Source organism: Anopheles arabiensis, chromosome 2 (genome assembly GCF_016920715.1).
Source record: "Anopheles arabiensis isolate DONGOLA chromosome 2, AaraD3, whole genome shotgun sequence".
NCBI lineage: Eukaryota > Metazoa > Arthropoda > Insecta > Diptera > Culicidae > Anopheles > Anopheles arabiensis.
In genome coordinates this window covers 33803691-33820449 of record NC_053517.1, presented here as the reverse complement: position 1 = coordinate 33820449, position 16759 = coordinate 33803691, and the positions used below count along the sequence as shown (strand labels likewise).

At 39.9% G+C, this 16759-nt stretch overlaps 2 protein-coding genes across 13 annotated transcripts in view; both read left to right on the top strand.

Annotated features, from left to right (window-relative positions):
- The first annotated feature begins 16 nt into the window (after positions 1-16).
- Positions 17-4034, top strand: LOC120896904 (CLIP domain-containing serine protease 14D-like). 7 transcript variants are annotated; one of them, XM_040301422.1, is made up of 6 exons: positions 17-1085; positions 1214-1665; positions 1730-1878; positions 1957-2195; positions 2275-2602; positions 3847-4034. In XM_040301422.1, exons 2-6 carry the CDS (start codon positions 1575-1577, stop codon positions 3919-3921), a joined length of 882 nt encoding a protein of 293 aa, XP_040157356.1. In that variant the 5' UTR covers positions 17-1085; positions 1214-1574; the 3' UTR covers positions 3922-4034. The 7 variants fall into 7 exon arrangements, with proteins under 7 accessions (XP_040157356.1, XP_040157353.1, XP_040157355.1 ...); XM_040301419.1 differs by lacking the exon at positions 3847-4034 and having other exon boundaries at positions 1214-1335; positions 1484-1665; positions 2275-2900; XM_040301421.1 differs by lacking the exon at positions 3847-4034 and adding an exon at positions 2763-2900.
- A 640-nt stretch (positions 4035-4674) lies between these two features.
- Positions 4675-16759, top strand: part of LOC120908574 (neuropeptides capa receptor) — a 52730-nt gene continuing 40645 nt past the window's right edge. Inside the window, exon 1 of one of the 6 annotated variants that reach the window (XM_040319738.1) lies at positions 4675-4775. The gene's annotated coding sequence lies outside the window, so the exon portion shown is untranslated. Of the gene's footprint in view, positions 4849-4876; positions 5296-5338; positions 5686-16759 lie in introns of those variants that run through there. The other 5 variants (XM_040319737.1, XM_040319736.1, XM_040319735.1 and 2 more) reach the window with 5 other exon arrangements.

The window sequence follows — 16759 nt, the reverse complement described above, 5'->3', positions numbered from 1 at the left end:
CAGCGAGATAGCAGAACCGGGATTTTATTGAGCGTGCGCCGGGTTCCCTGAAAACACCGACGCTTTCCGACGCTTTCCTGTATTCGTACCGACGCTTTCCTGGCCAGTCTTCAGAAAAAGTTCTGGATAAATTGCGTTTCTACTAATTTTACGATTTTTTGCACTCAGGGGCTCAAACTCAATGCGGATGGCAACCGAAAACTTCTGTGAAGTGAAGTAAAGTCAAATAGATTACTAAAGAGAGCAATGGTAAGCCGTATGTGTGGCAGTAGGATACGATACTTTAACGCGTGGCTGCCAAATATCAAACCACCAAATTTGATCTCCGAATCAAATTTGAAATTCACCGTGGGGGAAACTAACCAAATTTGATCTCCCAACTTTCCAGAACTGCAACCCTTTGTCTATTTGGTGTTTGGCAAAGTTGAAAGAAGTGTTAATAGATCGTCCAGCAACATCAAGGCAGAATTAGTGTTAAAAATTAAATCATTGGTTTTGTGGCCCTTCCCAGGCACTCGGTTGTAAGGGCTTGCTCCAAGTTCCGGAGTCAGCTAGGGGCTGTAATCGATGCCGAGGGCAGATACTTCGATTAATTTCCATAAATAGCATAGTAAACTACTCTTTTTACAAAAAAAAAAAAACATCTGAAACATAAATTTCAACCAAACACTTTATTTTATCTGTACATTTAACTGTGAAATTTTTTGCAAACCCCTGTAGATGGAATCCTATGCGGAAATGCCGGTCTAGACAGGCTTTCGAGGCTTAATTCATTACCGCGCTGCCGGTTAGTCAGTCCTTGCTATGGGACGACGGTCCATTCTAGATTTTAATCCATGATGGGCATGTTATTGATTCGTTCGAGTTGACGAGTGTACCACGGGACCGCCCCGGTCCAGCACTGTACTACTGTAGATGGTACTACTGCTGCAGATCTAGCATCTACTACTGTAGATGGAATAGCAGTAATAGATAGCAGTATGTATTTGTAACACAATCTAATCGGTTGCTGTGCCTGCAAAACCTCCAGCACAAGGTGCTACAATGTGTTTGTGATAGGTGATAGCAAATTTGTTCCATACACGGTAAATATTGTACTTTTGATGATTAAATTAGTTTCCTTGTAGCGTTGAAGTTATTGTGCAAAACAAACCTTATTCCCTTTTTGGACTTGTTAGCTTATCGCTTATCTGAGGCTTATTTTTACTTGTAGCAGGTTTGTGAAGTGAAGATTCTTTCGGAAATACATCCATTGTAAAACTGAATGGATCTGGTCTAGAATCCGTACCGAGGAGGAAAAACTGAAGGGATTTTATTTCATTTATGGAAGTTGTGGTAAATATGTATTTTTTATTACATGTTGTACACGCATTCCAGCAATACAATTGATAACATAGCGCTGCAGCATTGCAATAATTTCTCAGCATCAATAAACAATTCTAACGAACATGTGTATTTGTGCATGTTGTGGTATTTGTAATAGCAATGACAGTTCAATGATATGTGTGACAGAGACTTGCAAAAACTATATTTACTCAGATTACGTTCTACATCCGTCTGAGTGAATATTCAATATGGGGCAATGCGATAGAAATCGCTCAATATTATGTGTATTTTTTACAATAATTCCAACGATGTTGATGGCAGATGCTAACCAATCCACAGGTAAGTGTGAACAAAATTTTATTGTGAGTAGCAAATTGTTGACAAGTGCCTTGAAACTTTCCAGCTGCAACTTCAGCCTTCTGTGTAAATCCTGCCGGTGACCTTGGAAAGTGTATTTACTTCCTCGATTGCAAACCATTGCCCCGTGCATTGAGTACAGATCTAAATTTCCTTAAAAATAGCCAATGCAATCAAAAAGAAGGACCAGGCTTTGTAAGTATATGAGTTTCTTGGATATATAAATGGAGCACTTCATGGTGTGATAACAATTACTTGAAATAAATTCTCCAGATATGTTGTCCAGATAAACGGCACGTGTTACCCGAACCTCCGCACTGTGGTGTGCGGGCTGCATTGCAACTTACAGGCGCTCAACTAACCCAGCCTGACGATTATCCTTGGACGGCGCTGATTGAGTACGAGAAACCGGACGGCACTACCGGATTTCACTGTGGTGGAACGCTTATCAATCAAGGGTACATTTTGACGGCTGCCCATTGCGTTAGCTCGCTTCGCGCTGACTGGAAGGTGTAAGTATTCCTTGTAAGTGTTGCTACTTCATCATTGCAAGATCGAGAACCATCTGAAGTATTTCGATTATCTCTTCAGTCACCGTGTATTACTTGGAGAGTGGGATCTATCCTCCGTACTGGATTGTGCATATAATGTCTGCAACAATCCTCCTATCGAAGCGAAAGTCTTGAAGATCATCGTTCATGCCGGATATGATGCGCAGAACGGTAGCTTCATCCATGATATTGCGCTTATTCGCTTCGAAGAATTAGCGAACTTTCCTGATACAATTGTACCAATCTGTTTGCCGATAGCGGAGTCATTTCCATGGGAAAACATTACGGATGGATTCAGCACGGTGGTTGGATGGGGAAAATCCCAGTCTACCGCTGGTGTGACAAAGAAACTAAAACTCAATCTAAAGGTGAGGAACTTTCGAGAGTGCTCTTCGCTGTTGGAATGGCCAGAGAAAATGCAGCCATCTCAACTGTGTGCGTTATGGGAGCGATCGAATAGGAAAATCTGCAGTGCTGATGCTGGAGGTGGTTTAGCATGGTTTTACCGTCGCTTTCATTATCTTATAGGCGTTGCTGGAAGTGATGAGCAAAAGTGCGGATCGGGCGATGTACCTGGTGTGTTTGTTAACGTGTCGTCCTATATGAATTGGATAAGAAATAACATTAAATAAATTATCACATCTATACTATACACAAAAACATGAAGCCACCGGATAAGGTGTACCTCACCAATTTGATTCCTTGCAAGTTATCAATAGCAACAGAATAACAAGAAATGGGAAGAATTTTTTTTTTTTGTTAATGTATGAATTATATCAACATGTTTTTCTTCCTTTTTTTATTAACCAAAGGCTAAATTAAGCTTTTTGGTTGTCTTCAATTTTCAACTTCACAATTTTGTTCGGTGTTCTTGTCTCATAACCGTACCTCTTCTTCGCTCTTAATCTCTTTAACTGCTTCTCTTTTACTTTTTTGTATCACATATTCCTTTCATGAGTCAGGGAAGTACCGCAGAATGCCAGACATACATCTATTTTCACCTTTCTCTTAGTAAACTTGAACAATATTGAAAAAGAAAAAAAATACTTTGGCGCCTAAAGTTATGCTCTGAACATGTTCTGATTTCATCACGGTTGAGCTTTGCCATAGTACATGAGCTCAATTTGATTGGAGGATGTGTGCTGGTTAAAACTGGCCTGGCTTTTCTATGCATTGACTGTTCTTTAACACTGAGAAAAATCTTTGGAGACGCATAGTAACAAATCAATAAATAACATCATTTTCAAAATAATGTTAACAACACATTTTCCCAAAAGCTATCTATTATGCATCAGAAATATTCATGTTTTTGATTCATGATAACATGTGTATTGATATATTCAAATGAAGGTTTTTGACAACAACATTCCAAATCGCAAATATACGCAAGCTGAAATGATTATTGACCGAAGAAGTTTCACTCAAGCTCAACAACACAGAAATATTCTTCAAAGCAATCTCGAACCAGATAACACATATACCACAAAGCAAGATTCAGTATACCATTCTTCACCAGTTCGCTGGTACTGCTGTTTAAACGTTTAACGAATAGCGATATACATTGACCGATTCGATGGTCGGAATTGTTAACGGCATTTATTCTTTTGCTCAGCTTCACGCTCTCGTTCGTAGAACACGCTGTAGCACCACCGGCAAGACCAGCAAGCAGGCAAGCAATCGACCATAAACCAACACCGAGCCATCATCAACGAAGGCATCGTAAATTGTTGCCCAAATGCCGGTCCAAACCGTTTCCAAACAGCATCGAAGCATCGAAAAAGCAAACAAAGCTACATGAACCAGCGGAAAGCGAAAGTGGCAAGCTCGGGCACCAGCGATGACGTCCCGGTGCAACAGGGCGAATAAATCACGGGTGTTAATAGGGGAGCGATTTTACGCGCCAGGCACTAAATTACATTCTTCATCGAAGCGATCGTTGAGCAGATCGGGGTGACGGGTGGGAAAATAAATGGTTTGTCGGTATTTAAACACCCCAATCGCAGCTCGAAAAAGATTTCTAGGAATCACTCGCGTACAGCACAATAAAGAAATCAAACAGCCCATTCAGCATACATACAGCTTTTGAGTTTTCGTGTAATTTATCTTATTCTCTATAACACGTATCCACTTTAACCACGTCCTCGTTCTGTGAACATGAGAAATTGTTAGAAAATTTCTCCGATTATCTAATCCCAATAACTTTTTGTTTTATTGTTCTCTTTGATTGACTTGGCTGGAACTAGTTAAAACATAATTGACATTTATCGCAATGTTCAACTGCAGCCCTACGCTGGTGCTCTGGGTGAGTGACGACCACGCGCCTCCATCGGCAATCACTCGGCAGCACTCGTCCGACGACGAGACCGCCCGTGCCAGTAGCTCAGCGTGAGTCCCAGCAGCTGCAGCTTCTACGACCGATAAACCACCAAGGCGTTGCGGAAACGCAGTTATCATTCGCACCGTCTCGCGAACGGTTCACACGGTTCTGGTTCTGGCGCGTGTTGGTCGCTTTCGACTGTCCGTACGATCAGGAGCAAGTCGGTGCGTTACAAAGCGTTACACACAGGAGGAAACATTCTAATGGTTCTTAGTGCCAAAACGGTGTAGGTGCGGTGTAAGTTTAGATACGCCATGTGCATTACTGTGCTGTGAAGTGCTGTACGGGATCCTCTCAAGCGATGGATCGTGCATTAATTAAATTACCCGTGAACGGGTACGGGTGGATCGTATCCATTCACGGGTGCACGATCTTGTTTGGATGAGATCTACCCAAAGTTGGCCGTGCAATGCGCGTGGGAAGTCACACTTGTTGAATTCATCAGGCCAATTGAAGCAGCGTGTCGGTTGGATCAACGCAAAGTGTTCGTCGTGAGACGCTTCGTTCACTTGGTTGTCTGCTTGGTGTGCTGTTGTTGTGTTTCGTTTTTATTTTTGCGATCGCTACGACACTTTATTGATGGAGTGCATGTGCTTGAAAGTGTGGTTAAGATGTGACATAATATTGATGTGATAGTTCGGCATGAACCGTGCTTGCAAGAAAATTAGGAAGAAAATTGCAAATGTAAGAATGTGTATGGATACAGGATGAACAAATTTTCCTCACACGGAGTACATGGTTGTAGAAAGCTATACTTGTGCGCACGGATGTATGTGATGTGTGGCGTGAAATACGCAATGAAAATTTCTTTCGTAAACTCAATTTAGCTTTGCCGTGTTTCCATATCACACCGATCCAGAAAGGTGTCAAATGTATTCCGGGCTCTTTACTCCCCCTGCTACGGCCGATTTCCACCAGCGCAACCTTAAAAAGCAAATATTGAAAGTTTTCGGTGGAAGTCAGCACCAGATACGATTCTATCTCGCCACTTTAAAGCAGCGCAATTTGTGCTCATGTGGAAAGTTCATAAAAAAGGGAGGAAAAATAAACCAGTGTACCGGCTGCGGGTTGACTGTGAGTGTAAATCAGATAAGCGTGTAACCGAATTGTGCCGATTAATTGAATTCCATCGAGGGGTTGATTGATGCATTTTTCATTTTATCGATTATGTATATGAATACGGATTCTATAGGTAGGAAAACATGTCAGCTCAGAAATCAGCAATAAAATTGGTCTCCCACACTTATCCTTCTTGTGTCACTTTGATTAAGTAGAATGTAATAAACATACCGTATCAAAAAAGAATCAAAAGCAAACACAGCGCTTCAGACTATATGGGCGATGGTCCTTTGTCTTCTACCTTATCAGACCCTAGTGTACGGAAAAGGGATTGTCTGAATATTTATTGAAATAAGTAATAATGGAACCAGACAATGGTCGACGGAACCGTACCCTCTATTGGTTGAGTTATGAGCCTTCGTATTTCTCGCTTTTCTTTAACAAAGTGTTTATTGATTGTGGTGTTTTTTATTACCTTATTTTTCATGCCCTTAAATTGTTATTCAAACAGGCAAAAGTCAATACGAAATGCTGCCACACGGTAAGGATGCGGAGGAAGCAAAACAGTATGGAACAAAAGCATTATTTTGTCACTAAAGGTGGACATCATGGATAAAGGGCTGTGTATAAAGGTGAAGCTACCTTATAGAAATCGTTAGTGTCAATTCAATGCCGAGGTCATTCAACCGCAGCATTGAGCATTTTCCATTGTTCGTGGTGATGGTGGGAGTGTGTAGTTTGATGGATAATGATAGTGATGTGTTTGTGTACCGTGTTGTACCGGATAAATAATGAAAAACTATGTGAGGCGTAAACCTGGATCGGTACGGGAATAAGCAACTGAATTAAATTAAATCACATAAAGTAAAAAATCAAAACTTCTAATATGAACTCTTAATTATATTGGACATGTTTTCCATCTAACTTTCATTTTTATTCAGGAGCAGGAACGGCTTTGCCTGACGCAATCTAACTTGAATTTGATTCGAATAAAAAAAATGTAAATGGTCCACTCATACCAAATTTGATTAAAAATGAGAATTTAAAATAAATGAAAATAATAAACAGTACCACTATAAGCGAATCAAAACACAGCCATTACGACCAAGTCACTAGACTGAATCCAAACATTAAAACCCTTTCTTAAAAAAATTCAACCTTAAACTTAACCTCTCTTGCAACAGCCAATTTGATGAGCATTTAACAAACCGTGGGGCTGCGTTTCAGTCGTTTCCACTCTTTCACCCAATTTCGCTAATGGCTTGCCGTGTTGTGCACACCGTACAGTGGTACACTGGTCGAATTTTCACACACCACGTGCTCAATCGATTCTCCCGCGCTCGGTCTAGCGCGGGGTGTAGTGTGCTATCATATTATATTTATTTTTTCACAAAGTAAACAAAGTCACGCCCTTCCACACTGCATGCGAAATAGAGAGAAAGCCAAAAAAAGCATAGCATAAGAAGATGATCTGCGAGGAAAGAACAAAAACCAAAAAAGAGAAACATCGTCTGACACGGCCTGAAGTGTTGTGAGTTTAGTAAACACGCTCTCATAGTTTGTTTGTGTGTAATACTGAGAGAAAAATAAAACAATCCACCAACAGACCAACAAACCTATTGGGTTGATGGAAGAAAAAAGCTATTTTAAAAATAGAATAAAAAAATTACCGTGTCTACCTAAGGTGGTTTTGGGTTTCAGTAGAAAAAAACACGAAAGCTGCACCACAGTTTGTACTGAAAACAAGGTCTCTATTTCTTCTCATTGTCAGCCGTTTGCAGAATGTACACGTTCGGCCGGACAGATGGTCCACGATCAAAAATCTCAAATGAATGTCAAAAACTTTTCCACTTGCTTTTCGTTGCGCATTGTTTTTTTTATCAAAAAATCAGACGAAGCAAGACCACATTGAAAGCTTTCAAATCACATTGCAACACTTGGGCGCCGTTTGGGAGACGATACAAGCTCGTGAAACTTAAGTTACCCCTCATATTTTCGCGGTAACTTTATTTGTTGTTACTGCTAACGGACTGGTGCTTGGCTGTGCAGCACCATTTTCCAGGAACCAAAGCGGCTTGTTTGGGTGTGAGTTATTTAGTTTGTTTTTATTTGTCTCCCGGTGCTTGACAAAACTTTCTCTCCGCACTGTCTGACGCAAAGTTATCTAGTCTCAAGTGCGGTATTTCCCAGTTTCTCGCACAATTTTCCATTTCCTAGGATGTTTCCGGTGCCCTACGGTCCCTCGGGTGCCAAAGTTTGTTTCTTATTTTCACCATTGCCCTGGTAAAATTTGATTGATTCTAAAGTGTTACTTTAGTCGCAACACCATTGCAGGGTTAAATGCAATTATGACGAAGACGATGATGATAATGATGGGTTCTTGCGCTATAAGAACTTTTGTAGAAAATAGCACAACCTTGACCCCGGTCGAAATTATGCACGATGAAATGAAGCGGAAAAATAACACAACACACAGGCGAGGGATCGCATTACAACAGGCTGTGAGATGAGATGTTGTGCCCCGAATTCGGGCATGTTGTTAGTCTTATCCGGGCCGTGTTGTGTATCGTTCCGTGTTTGCATGGAATGGTGCCGAAAAGTTTTGTTGGGCACTACCGGAGCTCCTGTCCCCGTTTTGCGCTTGTCAGCATTCTATCTTATCTGCATGCGGATGTTACGGTACACACAGCTCCTCCGGAATTATGGTAAAGAGTTCATTTTTTTTTAAATAAAGGCGTGTACCGCGCTCAGATCCCCAGGGTAAGGCTGAGGATTGTCTTAACCACACAGAACCTTAACCCAATGCCTGGAAACCGGAACCCGGCTCGGCTTGTAAAGCAAAGTTTTGCATGATGTTCCTGCCAACCAGCATCGCCCGGAATCAACACGGGAGAGAATTTTAAAAAAAAAAAACAGCTGAAAGTTGAATGAATTTATTCAGAGTCTGTCTGAAGAGGCAGAAGCACTGTTGAGACCGAACAGGCTGACAGACACAAAATACAGCGCCCGTAGATAAAGGAATTGTAATTATCTGCATACTGATCCAGCACGAGGGCACTAGCATGCATACGTATGTGCGTGTGTGTGTGCGTATGAGTTTGGTTGTTTATTTATTTACTTTGTTTGTATATTTGTTTGTTTGTTTATTAGCACGCTATTTGCTTTCCATGGTTGAAAAGTTGACCCTCCACTGCTGATACTTGTCGTGCTACTTCATCACATAGAAACACACGTGTCTTCACTGAGATTTGTCCTGGTTAATGGAAATTCTAGTCCAGGGTTGTTCTATCTATGGCATTCGTTTACATACATGATTTACATCTTGGAATGTAGATACAAACAATTTTACAACAATAGTGCAGTTGAACATTGTATGATTTTGTCGTCAAATTGAAATTATTTGAATTCAGGAAATGTCTTATGCAACCATTTCATATCTTATTTTTATTTTAATGTCCAAACTTCTGGTTTAAGGTTTTGAGGTATAAAAATCTATTACATTGAGGCATAAATCATTTTTAAATACAGCTATTTCAATGATTCTGAAGATCTAAACCAATTGAAGTCAAAATTTCTTTAGTTTTTATTTCCTATTACAAAATAGAAAGAACTAAGTTTTTCATTTTAAGTTCCAAATTTTCTTAAAAATTAGTCTTGAATCAAAAAGTATTTTTAAAGCTACGGTTAACTTGGCAGTTCTTACGAGTAATAAAAAGAAGATTTTCTAATTATAATGAAGATTAGTTTCACCATTCCTGTTATAGGTGAAAATGGGCCGATATGTCTAGATCCCGTAACGTATCGAAGTTCATCTGAAGCACCTTCTTCTGTTGAGTGAGATTGCTTGTGGGACGTCTATGTGGGTGGAAATGTAGTAGTACTTATCGTTTTACTTCATAGTCTTATTGGTCTTCACACATCCCCCACAGATTACCTTCACCCAAGTGCGATACCGTCGTTTTTCATTGTTAATTCCAGGTGTGTCTTCTTTGATCGAAGTGCTCGTGATTAATTAAAGCTGATCGGGAGAAGGCTTCACTCTCGATAAAATCCGCAACACAATGCCTGTGCCAAATTTTGCCCCTGGTGCGTTGTTTGGTTTTTGGGCCCGCCAACATAAAACGCCGCTTGTTTGAGTTTTCTGCACGCTTAATTTAACAGCGATTGTGATTGCCTTGTTAGCCTATTGTCTGAATTTCTTCTTTTTTATTCCTTTTTTTAATAAAGTACGCGTAAACAACGCAAAACTAGCAGCACAAAGTCAAAGTTCCGGTAGGAAACAATGCCTCCGGCGGGCAAGAATAAGTTTGGCTCCTAACCAGGGTAAGATTTGTTGCCAAGAAGCCTTCATTGAGCCCTGGCGTGCCCTGCGGTCAAATGCGAGCAAGAGAGAGAGAGAGAGAGAGAGAGAGAGAGAGAGAGAGAGAGAGAGAGAGGGAGAGAGAGTTCTGTAACAAACTTAGCAAAACTCCACCGTCCACCCCTCCAGTCCGGAAACAATGTGGGGACTCAAATGATGATTGAACTCTGCGTGGCAAAGCGTGCACTAAGTTGGGCAAAGTGACATCGATTATAGGTTGGGAAAATTAATTATGCTTATCGTGAGTTCGTGTTTCGTTTAAATAATGCTTTCCTCCTTTAGTTTACCGGTACGGCGGAGGAGTGGCTGCTTGGGATCGGATCGCAAAGGGGGCCAAATTAATTTCCAAACCTTGATTTATGCCATGTTGCTAGTGTACGAGTTTTCTGGGTGGTTTATTAGCCCATCGTGGTACTCTGGCAGTGACGTACACAGCATCACAGCGCCTGAGAAGACAGCGTCAGGCGCTCGCTCAGATTGAAGGTTGTGCTGACGAACTTTTGCTTCCCTTTCGGCTGTGAAAGCTTGTCGTATTCGACACCGAGAGCGCTGTTTTTCCGTCAGATATCCCATCCATTACGATTCGTAATGATGAACTCGGCTCGGAAGCCGCTTACAGTGCGTCGTTCTGGGTGTTTAACGATACAGCCAACAGGAAAAAAACGGGAAGCTGCTATTTTCATGCCCATCCGACATTGCTTTGGCGAAGTAATAGGCGATGCGACTGAACCACAACGTGAAGAGCTGTGGCTGAATCTCTTGTGTTGCTTGCTGATGCTGTATTTTCTCTTTTTGCAGTGCGGTAAGCACTGTTGCTAAGTCTTGTTTCTTTTTGTATTGTTTTGGTTCTTAGTAAGAGGTACAACGTAAACACTTTCTTACCCTTGCTTTCTTGCGCACTGGATGTCGTGGAAGAAAAATCCAGTCCACATTAGCCTCTGAATGGTTTTGACGAACAAATGCATACTGATGAGTGTGGGGAATTGATAGGCTCTTTTTTATCATTTCAAACGAACGGCGCATGTGTTTCACTTGTCACAAAGATACGTAGGCAAGCAGACGAACCACACAGCACAAAACGAAATCATATTGATTCGAATTGAGGATGATGCTTTGATGCTAAAGTGAAGCACTTGCTAGCACTTTTTACTGAGTTTGCTTAGCCATACTTTTGGCGTCTAATATTTATGTGCACCCGTTACGAGAGTAACGTTGCTGATGCTGTTAAGAGTGTCCTAGTTTTTATGGCTACCGGGTTGACTCTTTATCCACTAAAGCGATAAAGCAGGAAACAAAAAGCTGGCCCAATAAAAAAGCAAACGTTAGACAGTTCATTTTCCGGCTATCATTTCACGGCCATCATCAGAGTGTCACTTTTATGGTAATCGTTTTTCTCATTTTTTTTTCTTTGGAAGGACAGTGTTTAAGGTTAACTAATAGCCAGATAGAAAGTGAATCTCAATACCAACCCAAAGAAGACGAGATCCCCGGTTTGGAATATTCATTTGCAAATAAATTTAACCGATCTTTGGAAACGAATCACGAAAGCATTTCGGCACACTGGATCAAACCGCCGACCGAAACGGGGCGAAGGAGCACTGTGTGCTGGGGTAAATATTTATACAGAGATACAACCACGTGGATGGAGATTTAAGGACAACAAAGTCTGAAAGCGCACCATTTCTAAGAAATAAAATGAACATCATTACGGATGGGTCGGGTGGGTTGGGTTTGAAGTAAATCTGAATTTTAAGTGCGTTAGGCAAAGCATTACTACTGATGCAGAAAGGGTGACGTAAGTGTTCAAGGAAAGGATGGTATTTATTTACACCAATACAATCGAACATAAAGCGGCCTGACGCAAGGGATAACATTTTAATGCAATGTCATGAAAGGGTTTTGCTCGAAATGTTTGGGGTTAACTATCAAACAATTGAATACAATATTTTGTTGATGGGGCAAATGTGAATAAATGATTGTTTTATAATTTACAATTATTTGCTTCAACATGTTTTCCTTATTTTTTATTATTTACGATTGTTAACTTGTAAATTCAAAGTGCTATGTTTATTATAAAAAAATAAATACATATAATTTAATTTAAAGGAGTGTTTAAGTGTTGCTAATTTTTTTTGCTGTTTGTATTTTACACAGTTCAACATTCTACACAAAGTTTATTTGTTCTTCACTCATGCTTTTCAATGAAATCGTATCCCATTGTTGAATTTGAAATTAAATATTCGAGCTATCGGAGTAGTTCTTAGTAATTCTTCTTTTAATATATTTGGAATCTATTATACTGTCTTTGTTTGCATTGCTCTGGAAGACGTTCTTTTTGGCTGTTCAGTCTGTACATATGGTGAGTACACCATCAATGAATAAGAGACGTGTTAGAAAGCAGATAAGAATTAAAATGGCTTCTTCCCGGAAAAGCTTCGCTGTGGGTTTCTACTGAAATCATTCGACTAGATTACAATGAACAAGAGTAATCAAGTTCATGGTAAAGCAACTTCAATACAAGATACGCCATTCATGTTTGGGGAATCATTGGGGATGGTACATAAAAAGATAAATTGAATTAATTTTAATAAACTGATCGTTGAAAGACATTAGTATATACGTCTACGGAAATCTTTTGCAAAAAAGAATGTTTTAAGTGTTAAGAAATCGAAGTAAATCAATTAAAAGAGGTTAATCAATCCCAATATTCTGAGGTCTTTCTGTAAATAAATAAACAACAAACAAATTTGCTAAAACCAAAATATATGAGGGTGTTAGGTGAAATGCTGTTTTCTTGAAGCATTTACAAGAAAGACCAGATCCAGACCGTTTCTCATGAATAAAAAGAGAATAAACTGCCATAATAAAAATGTTTACAATTTATTACTACTTGTTAAAAGGCCATATCATGTATGATTTATTTTCGTCATAACAAAACAATAATGATTATTTACAGCTCAATTCAAACTAAATTATACAATTCATATTCGTTCAATGCGCCTCTTCTTGTGTATGTAACTGGCAATCCATTAATTTCACAAACAATCGTCCTGTTACGGTGTGGCAATCATTTGAAAAGCAAAATGGTGCAGCGAGGAACATTCTGAAACATTAATTGCATATATTTGATTTACTTTCACGCTCACATCAGTCGACTACACTGGTTGACAGCCTTTTAATGTACATTTTGCTTTGTTTCAGTCGATACTTTCTTTAAAGGAATGCTTTCCTTTACAGGCAAAACATTTTTTTAATGACACAACAAACCTGGCTACAAAGGCATGTAAAGGTGGAATAACTCATGAATAATGATATGAATTTATAATTCTATCCTCAGCCACCTTTCCATCTTTGCATTCGGTTCTTCAGACATGGCGAATTGTCTGAGGTAAAAACAACTCACTGGAATGTTTTCCTGGATTGTTTTCTTGCTGAGGAAGACGTATTGTCCAACCCTGCTTTGCATATCTTGTAGTGACACTTCTGTTTATGTTTGTTACAGAGCTAGCTACAAAAACACTTTCATTTAAAAACATAACGATTATTTTGGGCGAATTGTAGAGAAAATACATTCAGCACACTGTTAAATGAGACTGAGTAAGGGTCAACAAAGCAGCTTATTGCACAGTACTGCAGCTACTAGTGAGCTGGCCGAAAGGAGCGTGTCGGAAACAAGTTCTTCAGCACTAGGCACCAGTTGAACTTGACAGTGGTGTTCGGCAGACTGTATGCACCCGTATAGTCCGCCGAAAGACAGCGAACATATTCTGGTTGTGATCACGAACTGGTTCCTGGTTGCAGTGACGTCGGTAGACAGCTGGCGCGTGGAATGTGGTCACCTACTGCTGGTCTTTTGGATAGCCATATTGGACCAGTACCGCGTTAATCGGCCGGGCAAAAGGGTGGAGTACTTCGATCGCATTCGGACCGGTTCCATGGGTCTATGCACTCATAGCGCTGAATTGGTGTCCATATCTGCCCCATCGGTGGTGGGAGGCAATTTGTTCCATTTAATCTGGCAGAGGACGGAAGTGTAACGCATGTAAAATTTATTCTTTTGCGCACGACGCCTTGTAGATAAAGCGATAGATGAAGGCTAGTGGTTGTAATGCAAATGGCACAATATATGCCGTAAATAAAAGCTTCTTATATTTTGAATAATAACAAATCGAATGAATTTTAATAATCGGCGTGTACCTACGCTACATACGTATTTTTCTAATATTCTGCTTCTGCATAACATTAGTCAACCATTTTAAATTTTTGTTCAAGCTGTTTCGTTACAATGTGAATAGACTGATTGCTACGTCGTATTTTGCGTTTTTCTAGACAACATTATCGGTTAGTTTGTTTTTATTTTAACAGCCGAAGTAAACTATCCTCTCCCCGAAGTTGGTCAACATCAATATTTTCGTAGCAATTGTGCGCCTTCATGTAGCTTCACCGATCACAAAGCGCTATGTCAACACTTCGGGCACCCCGTCGGAGAAGCTTGCAGATTAACCTCATCATGTCGTTTGCAGACACGAACGGTAATAACAAATTTTCAATGAAGCTACCGCGTCAGTGGAGCAGGTGGAAGTGGCCAACAAACAGTTTATTTATATTTTGCCTCGTGCTTTGATCGAGCGATAATTAAACATATCGCACGCCAGAACGATGTTCCATATTTGGGACTGGCTCCGCACTGGAGGATTCCGTGAGCGGTTACTTCAGGTTGGTGGAGGTAGAGGATTGACTTAATTCAATTGGTAATTAATATTCACGTTGTGAAGTTGTGGGCAGAACGTTCGGATGGCAGTATTTTAGAATAAGTTTTTTTTTTTTTTGCTTTTGCTAAGAATGTTACTTATTCATTACTAGTGATACTACTCCGCGTTGAAACAGTGAACTCATGTACATTGAGCTGAGGAAAATTGTCATGATAACCAACTTACCATTAAAAATAATTAGGCTATAACTTCAAGTAGTATCAAGATCAAGTTTTCAAACCTAAAAGGCAGTCCAATTGAACGGCAGACAAAATAATGTCACGCACACATTCTAATTAATGGCAGTTTGATCGATTTTTTTCAGCTGTTTAATACGCAGCAAAATGTAAACAACTAGTATTCATTGTTTGTATTTATAACAAGCGTATTAATGAATTTTTCAAGTGTGTATGTTTTTCAATTGATCTTTGTAGGCCCTGTAACACATATTGCAATTTTATGATTTATATCACGCGCTTTCTGCTTAACGAGATGATTGAATTGAAAGATAGAATACCAGTGTGCGAATACATTACCTGTTGCACCCAGACGGTAGAAAAACATTGTTTCCGTTTGATGCACGGATGCAACAAATTGCATCCGTTACTACACCGGTGCGATATTGTGCAGCAGCTGTGCTGGTATATCGTACCGAACAAAAAGGGGGAAAAAATGATAACATGCACCAGATGCATTTGCATGCAGACGATGTAACGAAGTACGGTTGATGATTGAACTGTCCTTCAGCATCGTTGCCATACTGAATGTACCCATAGCAGAACAGATAGGAAGGATGGTTGTAGTACATATTTAAAAAAAAACCTTTGCCAACCGGGACACGATTGCAGTTTTCTTTGCACCTGCCGGTGCAATGAACGGTACAGAAGAATGGGAATCGGTACAAAAGCGCTGTGCTTCTGCTGGCACACAAACACATACAGACACAGAAAACTCAAACCAACTCCCATGGTAGTGGCTGCGCGGTTGCAGTGAATAAGAAACGCGTGGCAGAATTTGAATTGCATTCCAAACGGAGCGAACGATCAATGCCGAGAGCGGCAAACAAGATGAAATCCTTCACTATGCTCTTCTATTGCCATGCTCTTTAACGTGATCGGCAAAGTGTTTGCAACGTCGGGAAAAAAACATTTTGTACGGTAAATGTGATCCTTTGCTTTTGCATTCTGAACGAACGTGCTTCGCGCTGGCAGTGTGTTCCCATTTTGCCTAAACGAATGGATTGAAGTGAAATTGTACCTTTACAAAGAAGTCTGGGGAAAGAGGACATTGCTCATGATTTCATAGACCGTAAGATGTATTTAGTAATCGATACATGTGATGCAAAATGATGCCTTCATCGGAAGACAATTTCTGACTGTTACTGTGTTGCTATCCTTCGTTCAATGATGGTTAAGTGCGTTGGATCGAGCAGTGCTCGGACTTTTTTTTTGCTTGTTTTGATCCATTTCATAATCACTTTTTAATTTTTACATTCAACTGGAACTCTGAATAAAGCAATAGAAAAGGAAATGCGATGCTCGAGTTGTTGTAGTCATCATCATCATCATGTATGGATATTGATTTCCATCTGCTTCAATCTGCTTGCGTACAGAGCGATGGTTTGAATTTCATGCTATTCAAAAGTGTGACACATATATCTAGAAAAGATAGACGAACCATTATGATCATCATGACCGTGATGTTAAATGAAAAAAAAAACACAAAAATATAATATAAGAAGTACAACTCAAATAAAGTTCTCTAACAATTCTTAGTAACAATTGCTGGCTGTTTATATGTAAATCACTAAGTTTAGCTTTTATTGAAATATTTAGCAGTCACTTAATACACGTTAATAATTAAATGCAAAACACCTCTGCCTAGCTTATCGTGGATCAATCCTGCTTCCTCGGTGAGATAATTGCTGTCCCGTAAAATCCTGCCTCAGTTTACAACCGGCCTTCGCAAAACTCTTTTC

Excerpts from the sequence above, each read along its gene's own strand:
- LOC120896904 (XM_040301420.1), top strand. The coding sequence starts at position 1,575 with ATGGGGCAATGCGATAGAAATCGCTCAATATTATGTGTATTTTTTACA. Across the intron at positions 1,666-1,729 it reads AGATGCTAACCAATCCACAG|CTGCAACTTCAGCCTTCTGT; the intron begins GTAAGTGTGAAC and ends GAAACTTTCCAG. Across the intron at positions 1,879-1,956 it reads AAAAAGAAGGACCAGGCTTT|ATATGTTGTCCAGATAAACG; the intron begins GTAAGTATATGA and ends TAAATTCTCCAG.